The 15,335-nt window shown below is 57.5% G+C and overlaps 1 protein-coding gene across 1 annotated transcript in view; it reads left to right on the top strand.

The window, feature by feature from the left end:
- Positions 1–15,335, top strand: part of MCF2L (MCF.2 cell line derived transforming sequence like) — a 103,815-nt gene continuing 88,480 nt past the window's right edge. The window contains exons 1-2 of the mRNA XM_029210492.1: positions 1–97; positions 5,711–5,883. Coding sequence (XP_029066325.1) covers positions 5,715–5,883 — 169 coding nt within the window. The 5' untranslated portion in view covers positions 1–97; positions 5,711–5,714. The remainder of the gene's footprint in view (positions 98–5,710; positions 5,884–15,335) is intronic.

The following is a 15,335-nucleotide window of genomic DNA, read 5'->3' as shown; positions in this document are numbered from 1 at the left end:
CCTCTCCCCTCCCCCAGGCCGAGGGGGAGCGGCCTCAGCGCGGGCACCTGCGAGTGGAGGCCTCGGATACGGGGAGGACGGGCCCACGGCCGCGCAGGTGTGTGGGGCTGGAGAAGGGGGGAGTGGGGCCGGGGAAGGGAAGGAGGGAGGGAGGGAGGGCGCTCGGTCAGCTCCCGAAGGCTCCGCTCGCCTCCCGCCCCCGCCCCCGCCCCCGCCCCCGCCCAGCGTGCGACCCCTGAGAGCCCTGGGGACTCCGGGCGGGGCCGGAGCGCGGGCTCCACGCGCACAGACGCCCTCCCCACTGCCGGGGCCGGGGTCCCGCACGCCCAGGCAGGTGTCACTCCCAGGCCTTCTCCTGCAGGGTTCCCTCCGCGGAGGAGCCGACCTCCAGGCTCTGCAGACCCCCAGAGGTGCCGGCACAGGTGTGATAGGGGCGGCTGGGGCGTGGGTCCGCCCCTGACTCTGCCCTTCCTGGCCGGGCAGCGGGAGTGGCGTGGCCCCAGCCTGGCTGTTTTGCTTTTCAGCCGGGCCGCAGAAAAGTAGGCTCTGCAGTTTAGAAATAATGCCGTTTGCTCTTTCAACTCCAGAGACTATTGCTGCCAGTTTTTCAAAACCACACTTTGTTGCCTTTCTGTAGCGCTAGACACTTAAATAAGAGCCGGGCGGGAGCCGGTCCTGAAGGAGACTTTCTTCTGGAGCAGGTGCAGCCTCTTAACTTCACTGAAAGCGTCCCCATCCGGGGCCACGTGGCTCACCCTGCCCCTAATGGACCGCCTGCGAGCCCTGCACGGGGAAGGGGTTAAGGTGACCGTGAGGCACAGGCAGGATGTGTGGGGTGGCCGTGGGAGGCCCCAGGATGTGTGACCGCTGGGAGGGGCAGAGCCAAGCCACAGAAATAGAAGTGCGTCCCCCAGGGGCTGCTGGTGCTGGAGTGTCTGCCGAGGGCCCCAGGCCGGCAGCGGACCCCGCTGGGCAGGTAGGTGAGGGGCGCGGGCCCTGGGGAAGGAGCCCTTGCGCTGGAGGGTCTTCTAATATGCAAATCATCGGTGAAATGACCGGCCCGAAGCTGGTTTGGGGACCTGAGTTCTGAGCTCTGCTCCAGCCTCCTGGGACCCACTGCAGCAGGAGAGACCACCGCCACGGGGGCTGGAGGGAGTCCTGCCCTGCGGTCCTGGCAGCCAGGACTGTTGTGTGAAAGGCTGTGACTAGAGAGCCGAGGACCTTACGCGCCAGAAGCCTGGTTACAACCCTCCTGGCCACAGCTTCAGGCAGACCCTTTCCAGAGTGGTGGAGGCGCCGTCTTCGTACAAGAGACCCTCGGAACAAGAGGAGGGTGGCAGTCTCACTTGTCAAGGTGATCGGATTTGCGGAGCTCAGCGACACAGGACTTCTGTGCTTGAAATGCAGCTTGAAATCCCGTCTTTCTCCTGAATTTGAGGGTCTTCACTCCCCACCGCCCCCCGCCATCACTGCTGGGCTTCTGTTGAACTCAGGTCCTCAGGTCAGTGGTAACTGTAGTCAGCGTTCCAAGGTCAGCTTTCCACGAGACCCTCTTTCTGAGTTTGGGGCTCCGTTGTGAAAACTGGACATTTGTCTGGGAAGCAGCATCCTGGTGACTAGAAGTAAAGTACAGCCACTTGGAAAGAAGAGCCTTCTGCCCATAGGCATTTAAGTACCTTTTGTAAAACAGCGAAAAACCTGAAGTTGAAAGGAAGGTTACTGGAGTACTTGTGTGATGGAAATAAACTGGCCTGGAATGTTACAGATTCGGATTCGTAGCATCTGGCCACCAGCTTAGTTGGTGTGGTGCTATTTTAAGAGGCTCTGGGAGAAGAAGTTAGAAGTGTAACAGTAACAGTGACAGGAAGGTGACGTCCTGTTGTTCTGTTCTACGTAAAGCTCAGCCTCTTGTTCTCAAGTTCAGTCATTCCACCCTCATCTGAGCCCAGGAGGGCCTGGGTGAAGCTCTTACCTGACAGACGAGAGATGCTGGGCTGACCACACGCACACACCCTGAACCTGGCCGAGGGTGTACAGGGCTGCGTGTGGAGTCTTCATGCTGGCGGAGCCGGCCCGTAGTACCCTCGCCTTGGGGACGGCTGCGTCCTGTGTCCTCTGGGTCTCCCCACGTAGAAGGCTGGGGACTTGCAGCCCACAATGGGATTCTGGACACTCCGTGTCTACTGAGAAACTCGTGGACATCTGGAGCCGGACACTTCACTTTGTGGTCAGGGGCCCCTCCTAAAGCGCCTCCTCAAGCATCAGGACAGCGCCGGTCAGCTCCAGGATCCCCAGGAAACCTGGTGTCCCCAGAACCGCACAGCATCTCTTTGGAGCCCACAGGACCAGTCCCTCCGCAGCTCCACGGAGGTGAGCAGGGAGCCGTCCAGGGTCCGTCTGCAGCGCCTGCGCCAGGGTGGGTAACCTTTGGGACGTGTCAGGTGAAGTGTGGGTGTCAGTCACCCCTGGGGGCATTCCGTCCAATCTGTTGAGAAAGTGAAGAACTTTATTCAAATTACCGAGTTGAAACAAAGACAAAAGTCTGAATAAATCAAATAGGAAGGTAACGGTGTGGACGCCAGAGTAGAGCTGGAAGGGCTTGACATCTTCACAGACTTCCTCCTCCTCCCTTGTCTGTGTCTCATTCCGAGTTCAGGGCTGGAGAAGGGGCACAGTGGGCCCGACTCCCGCGCGGAAGGCTCTGCTCTTGTCCCACAAAACAGGCCTGGGGGGCAGGGAGGGCGGGGCGGAGTGGAGATTTCACCTCCCTGAGGGTTGCCTGTCCCAGGCACCGAGTTGGACAGCCCCTACCCCCCTTCCTGGTGCCCTAGACGGCGCGGTGGGTGTGAGTGCCACGGAGCCCCGCTGCCCCATGGCTGTGGTCCCTGAACAAACCGCTCTTCCAGGCTGCGAGCTCCCTGGGGTGGGGCTGCCCTGTGTCTGCGCCCTCAGCGCCCAGGGGGATGAAGCAGGTGAGCAGGGAAAGCCAGCTGAGCAGGTGGCAAGCCAGGGAAGCCCCTGGGGTGGATGCCCCACCGTGCTTGGCCGCGTCTAGCCTCCGGTGGCCGAGTTCTCGTCTGTGTGCAGGACACCTGGAGCTCGGAGGCCAAGACCAGGCGTGGGCCCTTGTCATCTCTGTCGTAGCTGCTTGTCAGGGCTTTTTCGGTGGGAAACAGGACATCGAAAGGCACCGACAGGGTCTGGTGCTGTGGTTACACAAGCCTTGAGATTTTTAAAGTGAACAGAGGGGAACGACAGCCCATTTGGGCCTAATGTCTGGGTTTGTCCTCTGCGCCCTTGGACCGTGGGAAGCACAGAGCTGGAGAAACCGCCCTGTCTCCTGGCCTGTCTCTGGGGGATGTTTCAGCACCTCTGCGATGCTGCTGTCCATGCAGCTGGAGAAGTAAATTCCCAGTGGAAGGCAGAAGCCCCACCCTTCCTGGGCCCCTGGCACCAGCAGCCTCGGGGCTGGAGGCTGACTGCAGGGAGGGGGGCAGCCCTGGACCGTGTCCTGTGGAAGCGGAATGCTCACCCGTCCTCTAGCCGGGTCAGACGAAGAGCACGTTTCTTCTGTTTCTCAGAACAAACTCGTTAAAAGCAAACTTCAGGGGCTTCCCTGGTGGTGCAGTGGTTGAGAGTCCGCCTGCCGATATAGGGGACACGGGTTCGTGCCCCGGTCCGGGAAGATCCCACATACCGCGGAGCGGCTGGGCCCGTGAGCCATGGCCGCTGAGCCTGCGCGTCCGGAGCCTGTGCTCCGCAACGGGAGAGGCCACGACAGTGAGAGGCCCGCGCACAGCACTGGTGTCTTGAGCCTGAGCAGCCGCTGAACTTACAGCAGTGCCTTGTTGGGTTGGGGGAAGGGCTTTCCCGGAGTGGGCGGGTGGGGGGGGGGGGCGTCCCGGCCACTGGCGACAAACAAACGTGAGGCAGACACACCAGCCTTTTCTCTTCCTTCTGGAGGTTTGAGATCACGATCGGCCTGCTCGTGTCGGAAATTCTCTGAGTAGAATTTAAAAGAAAAGAGGACAAAAGAGGGTTTGGAGTTTTGTTTTATTTTTAGCTAGGGAAATTTCTCTTCCTACTTTTAAGTGTCAAAACTAGACTGAAGCCACCAGAAGCCTAGCCCCCGGTCTGACCGTGCTTGGCGTCTGGGTGTGTGCGTGCGCTCAGCCCAGCGTCTCTCGTCTGTCTTCACCCTCCCGAGCACCTGCCTGGCCTGGGTTTCTTGGGGAGACGCAGCAGGACCCAAGGACCAGGGCCGAGGGCTGAGGTCCTGCCGGAGGAGACGGTGTGGGTTGTGGCTCCCTTGTCTCTTGTCACCAGGAAGGTCCCTCATCATAGGGTCACGCAAAAGGGTTTAATAAAACGTTACAGGGATCTGAAGACATGCCTGGAAAAGTGACACGAAGACTCGTGTGGGTAACGGATAAAACAGACAAGGTACTGACCGAAGGCAGTGTTGATAAAGACAAAGGGACGTACCTTTGGGAGCCCAGTGGCATTGTAGGTTTTGGTGGGAAGAGGAGGGGACGGGAGGAAACGCCACCTGTCCTTGTTAGTATGGGGTTGGTGGAGCCCCAGAGGGCTTGGGACCTGAACTGTGTGTCCCCCGCCCCATGGCAGCCCCTTCCCCCCGGAATGATGGTCGAGGCTCCGAGCCGTGGTTCTCATGTAGGCGGCCCATTGGAACCCCTCCCTGGGGCCGCTGGCAGTGGTGGGCTTGTGCACGGTGCTGGGCGTGGGCTGGCATCGCGTGGCCAGGTGGCCAGGGAGGGGCTTCAGGGAGGGGCACGAAGGGGGAGATGTGGGAACAGGAGGGTCATCCAGAGTAGCCGGGCGGCCTTTTCCGTGTGTCCAGATGGCCTCCTCCCCGGGCTAATGAGGGTTTGCCCGTGGGGTGTGGCTGGAAGCAGGACAAGCCACCTGAGTGGAGAAAGCAGCTGAGCAGCTGCCATGGGACCCCCAAGCAGAACTTATCCAAGCTGACTGATTTACATCTCTGTTCTTAAGGAAGGGGCCCAGCCAGGTATTAAGCCAGTGAGCCATAAATATGCCAGAAACCTGAGTACAGAAAGGAGTCGTCTGTGATCACCTGCTGGCGGTGAGCATCTACCCAGCAGGTGATTTCACACGGCTTCTGTTTGAAATATAGTCACTAGCTGTCTCTTTAAATCCAAGATTGCCTCCCAAAGACTTGGTCTGAGTTTCTTAACCAAATTTTCCCTGGAGGAGTAAAACTCGAATGTTTGTCCTGGCACTTGGATGGCATTCTTTACCTGGAGGGTTGGAGGTGTTTCCAGCACAGGGGGCAGTGGCTCTGAAAGTTTGCCAGTTCAGTGCATTCGACTGTGACATTGAAACCAGGAGAAACGGGGGCTTTTTTATCCTTGAAACAAGAGCCCAAATGTCAAGGGGAAAATCTAGGTTTTTCTTTTCCTTAAGCAGCAGAAGTAAGTAATGTTTTTGCTTGCGCCACGCGTTATTCCATTTCGGCGTTATAAAAGAACGCTGCTGCTTTAACTGCACGTTGACACAGTAGAAATTCACTGGAGAAGAATGACTTGAATTCTGAGTAACCTGCATCCATTTCAGAATAAACACTGCTGCAGGCTGTGTCTGGTGATTTGGGTTTTGTTCAAAGAAACACGGCTGATGTCTTTGGCTGCGTGAGCTGCGTTTCCTTTTAAAACCGTTTTTCGCTCTGCAGACTCATGTTCGGCTGTTGGAGGTTCATCCTGTGCAAGGAGACTGGAGGTGACAGTGGTCCTCCCGCGCGAGGGCCCAGTGAGGCCAAAGAGGAAGAAAGTGACCCTCGGGTCGATGTGTCTGACGTCATCAGGCTCGTTCAAGACCAGCCGGGGGGGACGCCCACACCCGCAGGTAGGGCCGCCTTACACCTTTGGGTCCTGATCGTGCCTCTGGTCCTCCCGGGGGGACCGACGTGTTTTAGATCTGGGGGAACAGTGCACCTTGGCCTCCCGGGCCGCCAGCCGGCGGGGGCGGGCCCAGGCTGGGTCCCGGGACTGCCCCTGCCCTCGTGTGAGTGAGACGTCACCCTGCACGTTTGCCCGTTTGGCTTCCTGGCGGTCGACCTGCTGAGGCTGGCTCCGGTGGGACCACGGGACGCACCTGTCTGGGCTTTAGACGGAGCACGGTGCTCCCCCAGGGCACGGTTCCCCGTCTTCGCTTCAGCTTAGGACCACACACGCCGTTGTTTGGATTTGGTGCCTTGTCAGACTGACGTGGTGCCGGGCTTGCACTGGTCACCACAGCAGTGGCCCAGGCCCGCGGGACACACTGGGCAGTGCCCACCCGCCCTCCTCGGAGCTCGGCCTGACCCCTGGTCCAGGCCCGGGCCACCTTTCTTCCTGTTCCTGGCCGTCCCGAGCCCTCTCCCCACACCTCTTAGTGGAGGGACGTCGCTCCTGTTCTTACTTTGGCCTGTGTTTAGTCATTTGTTGCCGTTCCTTCCCAAACTGACTCCCAAAGTAGTTTTCGCTGGACGAGGGACGCGCGCGCACGGCCACCCGAGGTCCGGTGGTAACCTGCTGGTGAGCGCGCTGGCCTGGGCCGTACGTCCCCCTGGGGCTGGGCCAGGGCCAAAAGCCAGAGACTCATCCGGGGACTTGGGTAACGGTTCTTCCGGCTCTGCCGCTGGAGCTTTCTCGGCCCCAGGCTGGGTCCCGTGGCGGCTTGGACGGCTGGGGCTCAGGGCAGTGCTGCCGTCTTGAGACTGCGCTGAGTCCCCGGGTCGCCGGCTCACGGCTGTGTCCTGGGCTCCGTCCTGCTGCGGGCGTATGGGGTATGAAGTCTGCTTGTGTCAGAACTTAAGTCTTTGAAGTCAGTTGTTAGATTTTTATTGTGGTAAAACGTACATAACGAAATTGGCCATTTCAAGTATTTTTAAGTGTGCGGCTCAGTGGCACGAAGTACATTCTCATTGTTGTGCAACCGTCACCACTGTCCGTCTCTGAACTTTCTCATCTTCCCAAACTGAAGCTCTGTCCCCGTGAAACGCTCCCTGCCCTCCCCTCCCCCAGCGTGGGCCCCACTGTCCACTTTCTGTCCCCGTGAATCTGACTCCTTCAAAGACCTCGTGTCCGTGGAGTCAGACAGCGTCTGTCTTCTTGTGGCTTATTCCAGCCAGCGCGGTGTCCTGGAGGCCCCTCTGTGCTGTGTCACGGGTCGGTGCTTCACTCCTCAGAGCTGAGCCCTGTTCCGTTGTGGGGATGGTCCACACTGTTTATCCGTTGTCTGCTGAGACACTTGGGTGGCTTCCATCTTTTGGCCGCTGTGAACAGCATTGCCGCGAACAAGGTACACACGGATGTCTGCCCGAGGCCCTGCTTCGCCTTCTTTGGGTGCATCCCCAGAAGTGGGATTGCGGGTCATGAAAGCGTTCGCCGGTTTTGAAACCGGAAGGGAAGCTGGTTTCCTCCTGTCGACCTGGGTGACGGTGAGGTGAAGGGCTGCTCTGTCTGGCCCAACCCCCAGACTCCGCATCCGCAGACCCGCGTCCTGGAGACGGTCGGGGGGGCTGGGCCGGGCTGCATGAGCACCGGTGAGCTCGACGTGGCAGGGGGCCTTGCCCCTCCCGCCTCCCCGTCCACACAAGGCCTTCGTGTCCACACGCAGGTCCCTGCGAGCTCCTGCTGCCGCCCGTGCCTCGGAGCCGGTGGGTGATGGGTCTCCCTGGCTGCGCACGCGCCGCGTACAGAGGACAGTGGGCCCACAGCCGCGGCCGGCGTGGCCCCGTTCCTCACAAGCAGGCTGCGGGGCACGAGGATGCATTCGTCTGGAAACGTGTGCTCGTGCATCTACGGTGTGAGATCCTTCAGGATTCTGGGGAGGGGGCTCCTGAGGAGGGGTTCGGAGGAGACTCAGGGAGGGGCCCTGGGCCATTCACATTTCTGGGGAGGGAGCTTTGCAGAAACAATTCACTTGGGCTGAAAATGCATTTCAGAAAAGGGGAAAACGACCACAGGAAAGTGATGCTTGGGGAGAAATTGGCTTCCTGTCTGTCCCCAGTGCTCCTGGCCTGGGTGGCAGTTGCAGTTTAAGGAGAGCGCGTGACTCTCCATGATCGCGGCCCTCTCGGGGGTCGAGCTGTGCAGACCTGGGCGGACGTCGCACTTGCGGTCTCCTGGTTCTTGTCTCCCGAAGCTCCTTCTGTCTCTCGGGACCGTCCGTACTTTCCTGGGAGCCTCGTGGTGTTGCCGACCCTCCCGACCGAGCCAAGAACACCCGGCCCGGCCAATCTGTTCTTTGTGGTTTTGTGCGTCTCGAGGGGGACGTTCTCAAAACACAAATACGCTGTTGGTGGGAACGGAGCTCCTGGTGTAACCGTAAATGATTCACTTCTCATTTTTAACCTTTCCTGATCCCTTGGTCTTTATTTGGACTTTTTATATTAGCCAGGCAGCTAGAAGGAGTTCCTTTTTGTTTTAGGAGCTGTGTTTTGGAGAACACAGCACCATTCATGAATTTATAAATACCTGGGACTAGCCGGTGTGTTGCAGGTTGATGCTGGGAGCAGACTGATCATCTTCTTAGGGCAGCTGCCTGGGCGCCAGGGCCGGGTGAGGCAGCCGGGGGATGGGGCAGGTCTCAGGGTAGAAGGGCCCCGAGCAGCCCCGAGCTGATCAACCCCCCGGCCACCTTGCAAAGCTCTGGGGACTCCAGGGGAGTCCTCTGTCCCCCAGCGCCTGCTGCGTGCTCTTCTCAGGGAACTGACGTGGTGTGTCTCATCTTCACTTAGCATGGACAGGCCGCATCACCTAGAGCCAGGAGTGACGGCTGAGCTGCTGGAGGAGTTGCTCACAGGCCTGAGGATGCCTGGGGAGCCCTCAGCCCAGAGCCCGGCCCCCAGGACCCATCTCTGGCAGCCAGTGCAGCATGCCCAATAGCAGCGGCAAGTTTGTTAATGTTTCATCGGAAACTTAGCGGGTTTTCTGTTTGACTGTGTGCTTTATAACACCTGCCGTATGACCGAGGTGACCAAGTGGCCACACCCTCCTCTGAGTATGACCAGCGGGTACAGGCTGCATGTCTCCTAGCCAGGAGGGTGTCTGAGGGGCCAGCCTTTGCGCCCTTTGACCAGGTCCCACCACCCAGAAATTCCTCCTCCCCCGGCCTTGCCCTGTGAATCCTGCCTGCCTATCCAGGACTGGCAAATACCCAACCTGTTCCAAGAAGCAGTGCTCCCGGTGTCCCGCCCACCATCCTCCCCCTGGGGCTGCGCCTGCAACCCCATGACCCCATGACCCCGCAGAGCGAGCGCTGCTCCTGTCTTGGCTCTGCATCACATCAACATGACGATTAACCGCGAAGAACTAGAAAAAAATTGCTGCAAAGATACGGCCTTTCTATACATGGCTCTCCTACAAGGCAGGATCAGCAGGACAGACAGAAACTAAAGCTTTAGGGATGACACAGCAGCACGAGGACGAGAAACACTGTCCTGGGAATAAACGGAAACGAGAAATGTCGATTTCCCACGGGGATCTCCTTTGTCTCTATCGTTATGGACAAAAATTTTAAACCCACTGCTGGTAAGAATGCCTGTCCTTACAGCTGACCTGGAAAGCAGGTTGATGGTGTGGATAAAAATCTTCAAGGATTTTGTTTTCAATCAGCAATCTCCACTTCTAGAATTCAAACTAAGGAATTAATTAAAAATTGTCATGAAGATTCATACACAAAGATGTTCACCAGAGTCATTATTTATGACGATGGATATTTTGGGAAAAGCAAAATCACAGGATTGGGGGTTGGCAAAATCATTTAGTTGTCTGGTGATAACTGTCCCATGTCTTATGCTGTATAAAGTGACACAGCCGATTATAAAACAATACACTGCGATGGCAATTTTGTGAGCACAAAGTTGTGTAGTTTTGATGAAAGACCTACAATGGGTGCCTCAGTGTATTTTTATCATGCATTCGCAGTTGTTTCTTTCCTCTGTTTTTCCGCATCAGGAAGGCTTACTGTCTCTGAGATACTCGTTTCCCAAAGCAGGACGTGAGCCTGGACCCTGTCGGCCCCAGGACCCATCTCCCATCCCACGCTGACCCTGTTCCCGGAAGCGTATGCCCACGCGGGCGCTGTTTCCACAGGAACTGTCCCCACTGCGTGGTCCCTTTGGGATGCGCCTAGCTTCTTCCGAGGGCAGGAGGGCACAGAGCAGCTTTGAAGGGAGGTCTGGTGGGAGAATTTTCCTGGGGGAGAAGCTGGGTATGAACAGAGCCGCGGAAAGGGGGGCTAGGCAGCCCCTCCCCCACGCTCCCACCTCCCAACCCCCTCCATTGGGTCACACCGTGGGCACAGCTTGGGAAGGGGCCAGGCCTCCTCCCCCATGGCGCCCCCCACCCTGGTCCAGACGCTCCAGAATAAACAAATCAAGAATAAATAAAAATAAATTTATCACGTGCCTCTTTGGTGTCTGTGGAGGTGATCGTAACGTTCTTACTAACAGATGACATGAGGAGACAGCGCAGTCGTGAATTTTACCATATTTAGTCCTCTGTGTTCCAGGCATAAACCCCAGCCAGTCGTGATAACGTTCTTTTAATGACGCTGGAGTCTATTTAATACCATTTTTTCTTTCTTTATAGTCTGATCTTTGTATGCAATATGTTCCAGAAATCTTTCCTTGTCAGTTCACTTAGGTTGGCCTCAGTTTGTATTTCAGGTGTGACGTACTCTAAGTACCAATCTGACGATTCTGTCTTTAGAAATAGATTCTAATCTTTGGAACAGTTTTAGATGAACAGACAAGTCGTGAAGGTGGCGCCGGGCTCCCACGTGCCTCACGCTCAGCTTCCACTGTTAGTGACATCTTACGTTTTTATCGTGCGTTTGTTACGATTGATGAGCCAATGTTGACATATTGTTATTAACTAAAGTCCTTACTTTATTCAGATTGCCTTGGTGTTTACCTACTGTCCTTGTTCTGTTAGAGGGTCCCATCCTGACACCACATGGCACTTAGTCACCAGGTCTCCGGTCTCCTCAGGGTCCTCTCGGCTGTGACGGCCTCTCAGACTCACCTTGTTTGGTGACCTCGATGGCTTTGAGGGGGACCGTTCTGTAGGACGCCCCTTGGCTGGGATTCGTCTGATGTCCTTCTCCTGGTTAGGCTGGGGCGGGGGGTTGGGAGGAACACCCCAGAGGCAGAAGTGCCCTCGGCATCACCAGGACTCACCCCGGAGGGTGTTGGCCCTGGTCACCTGGCCAAGGTGTGACTGTCAGACTCCCCGTGGCACAGGTTCCCCTCCTTTGCGGCCCGTGCTTTTGGAACCAGGCTGCTCTGTGCAGCCCATCCCGAAGGACGGGGCTGTGAGGCCATTGTCTTTAGGGGTTTAATTAATTTTACTGCCGTCCGTGTCTGCTTGTCTCTATTTCCCGAGCTTTATTTCTCCTTTAAGAATCTTTTGAGCTCCTTCCTGATTCATTTATTTTTCATTCAGTCTCGGGGCATTAATGGAATGACTCTGTTGATCTTTCCTGCCCCCCAACTCCCTGCTGCTCAGTGGGCACCTCCGTCCCCACACCCCTCGCTTCCTGGCACCGACTGGGCAGAACCAGAGCCTGGCGTCTCCGTCCGTCTGCCTGGTTCCGCTCGTACTTGGGTGAGTGGGGATGGGCGTCGTGTGCCAGCAGGGTCTCAACAGAGCTGAACCGAGGGTACCAGCAGGCGGATCGTTTGACTTTCACTTCTCAGCCTTGAGCCTCGGTGAGCCGAAGCCCTCGGGGAGGCTGCTGGGTCTGCACAGGCTGTCCAGGCCTGCTCTCTCCCCAGCCCAGTGCCCGTCCCCACCCTCACTCTCTCCTGTGGGTGACCCTGAGCCCACCCCCCACGGGACTGAATCCCTCGCAGGAGCGCCTTCCCGCCGGTGCCCCCCTTCCACCTGCACCACACGCCTGCCTTCCTGGCTGTCGCTGCCTGGACCTTTACCTCCACCTGAGCCCCACCTGACCACACCTATGTCCTACCTGTGTCCCACCTGTACCTCACCTGTGCCCCGCCTGTGCCCCCCTGTGCCCCACCTGTGTTCCACCTGTGCCCCACCTGACCACACCTGTGTCCCACCTGAACCCCACCTGTGCCCCACCTGAGCCCTGCCTGAGCCCTGCCTGAGCCCCACCTGTGCCCCACCTGCGCCCACCTGTGCCCACCTGAGCCCCGCCTGTGCCCCACCTGTGCCCACCTGTGCCCCGCCTGAGCCCCACCTGTGCCCACCTGTGCCCACCTGAGCCCCACCTATGCCCGCCTGAGCCCCGTCCGAGCCCCGGTGCCCTCTTCCTCCCTCCAACGTCACTCCAGCTCCCCCTTGTCCTCCCTGCGTCTCTGGGTCTTCATTCTCTCCGGACCCACATCAGTTCAGAGGTGCTGTAGTGTCTGCCTCCCGAGAGCCTGCCCGCCGTCTACACCCAGCCCCTCAGTACGCTCGCAGTCCTGTGGCTGTGGGTACCATCCACGTCAGGACCCCCGGGTTGCCCTGAGCCCCACCTCTAGCTGCCTCCGCAGCATCTCCGCCTGCAGGCCTTGCGTGCTCCACACCTGCTGCACCCTCCGGCTTCTCCGTCAGTCCCTGCCCCGCAGCCCCTGGAACCTCCTCTGGGGTCTCTGGGCTGGCCCTTGTCATCGTGGACTCAGTGTCTCTGTGCTGTTCACTCGTTTATTCTCTCTCCATGTGCGTAGAGATGATTTGATTGATTCAGAGTCATCTAAAATATATGAAATCCTACAACAGGACTTTTAGTCTTTACTCATTTTCCCACCAGGTAAGGGTTTGCAATTTTTACATTAAAATGCCATTTGGGGGGAATTCCCTGGTGGTCTAGTGGTTAGCATGCTGCACTTCACTGCCGAGAGCCCGGGTTCAATCCCTGAATAGGGAACCAGATCCCACAAGCTGTGCAGCACGGCCAAAAATAAGTAAAATAAAATAAAATGCCATTTTCATACCAAAAATGTTCGGAGCCGTGGTTTTGCTTTGGAAGAAAATGCTTTGAAAAAATAGAAAGCGTGTAAGCGACAAGTGCTTACGGTAATTCTCATCATGTGTTTGTCTTCCCTGGGGACCGTACTTGTACTTGTGGTCTTGTTCAGCTGCTTTAAAATCCCACCTGGACCTTCAGCCAGGCAGCTTTCTCGGTGACTCTCTGAAAACAGCATTCACTTGTTTCATCGGCACCGTCTGCAGCTCTGAAACGCAATTTTTTATTTATTGAAGTAAGGAGACCGTGAAATGTGTTCGAGATGCAATATTCCATTTCTCCAGGCTTTGAAGGACCCAGCAACTGGTATGATTTCTCTGTATAATTTGTCCTCCTTCAGATATCAAGGCTTGGCTGAATTACGCATCTTTAGTCATTTAATGTCCTTCTCTTCTTAAATAAACAGACCTACCGAGTAGTTTGATGCCTCTTCAGGAAACGCCATGTCTCCTAGTGCCTGACAACTCTCGTGAGTTTTGCCACCTCTCTTGACCTGTCCCCTGTGCAGCTGGGATCTTTTCTGTTTTCTGAGGTTAGAAGCGGGAAGGCGATCACGACACCTGTAGAGTTAGGCGGTTAAGAGAAAGGGGGATGTGGCCAACAATCCCAGGTGGCCTCCTCACCTGCAGAGGGAAGAGCTCGGATTTGTGCATCGGGAAGTGGGAAGAGGGATCTGGGTCTTCAGGACTCAGTTCTGAGGTCATCTGATGGAAGTACATTTTCTTTCTTGTGTCGGCACAAACATGGAAGAAAACTTGACCCGGCAAGCAGCTGTGCAGCCCACGCGTGGGTGTCGCCTCCTGCACATGTGTGTGGTCAGTTATGGACACTCACGGGCACACGTGTCTCTTGGGCGCAGCTGGATCCCTGAGGTGTGGTTAACAGGACCCAGCAGCCTGGCTGCAGAGTCGGGACTGGTGTCTGCAGACAGAGATGTCGGGACAGGCGGGGATCTGATGGATGCCCTGAGTACAGACAGCTGTTAACCAGGGAGCAGCCTCACACCTGGGGCCAGGGGGACAGGGCCCTGGCTGGCCTGGGCTTTTGAGGGGGGACAGAATTCAGTGGGTGGAGGGAAAGAGGAGCCCCCCTCCCGCCCCGGCGGAGGGACACGGCGCCCTGCGCTGCTCATCTGATCTGACAGATAAAGTGGGTAGAAACGGGGATTACCGCGTGGTGGGCGTTCACCTCGAAGCAGATGTCGGGAGACAGGAAGGGAGGGTTACACGGGGGGCGGGGAGGAGAGAGGTGCCCTCGCAGTAAAGTAGATAAAGAAAAAGCTGCTCTGAGATCTGAGGACACTTAGACCTGATGACAGTTTCTAGGCAATGCTGGGAACAGGGACCTCGCTAAAGGCCGCTGAAGGCGAGGGACTGGCAGACTCCAGTCTGTGGGAAGCCTTACGTGACCCACGAAAAAGTTGCAGAGAAGCAAGAATTGGAGGAGAACCTGCAGGTCCGAAGAGCCGCCGGGAAGTAACGGCCAATCCAGTGTGTGAGCTGGACCGTGCAGATCCCAATTCTAACAAACCCACTGGGCTCAGAAAACAGAGAAACGATATTCACACTAAGAGCTGTTAACCGCGTCGTGGCCACGCAGCTGTCGATTGTCTCGTGTTTGTGCTTAGATGGTGGTGGCTGGCCTCCTTAGATCACACGGGGGCAGGGGCGGTGCGGCGGTTGGCGGGATGAGGGAGGCGCAGGGCTGGTCGGGCACAGACACCTGCAGTCCTTACCCTGTGCCGCTGCTTCTGTGCACATTTGAAGTTTCTACTGTGGGCGGAAAATCCCCTGTAACATAACTTGCGTGGTAGAGACCCCCGACTCGAGGCCACGACTGTGGGTCATCACAGTCGGGGCTGGTTCTCTGCCGGATCGCATCCCTGGGGACCAGCGGAGAGCAGGCTTCTTTCCGTCCAGCCGGGCCCACAGTTACTAGACCTGAATGCAGAGGAACGGTTTTCGCTTTTCAAATAAATCTCGTGCGTTTTTCCTCCTTAAAGCCATGATAGGGCTTCCCTGGTGGCGCAGTGGTTGAGAGTCCGCCTGACGATGCAGGGGACGCGGGTCCGTGCCCCGGTCCGGGAAGATTCCACATGCCGCGGAGCGGCTGGGCCCGTGAGTCATGGCCGCTGAGCCTGCGCGTCCGGAGCCTGTGCTCCGCAACGGGAGAGGGCACAACAGTGAGAGGCCCACGTACCCCAAGGCCCGCGTACCAAAAAAAAAAGCCATGACAGCTCCGCTCCGAGTGTGTTTTCAGCCACAGCAGCAGGCACGCGGGGCGGCCCAGTCTGCCCACTGCTCGGTGCGTGTGGGACCAGGAGCCGCAGG

This window comes from Monodon monoceros, unplaced genomic scaffold, assembly GCF_005190385.1.
Source record: "Monodon monoceros isolate NGI ecotype Baffin Bay Population unplaced genomic scaffold, NGI_Narwhal_1 Super_Scaffold_8, whole genome shotgun sequence".
NCBI lineage: Eukaryota > Metazoa > Chordata > Mammalia > Artiodactyla > Monodontidae > Monodon > Monodon monoceros.
The sequence above is the reverse complement of the archived record's forward strand: the minus strand, read 5'-3'. Positions and strand labels throughout refer to the sequence as shown.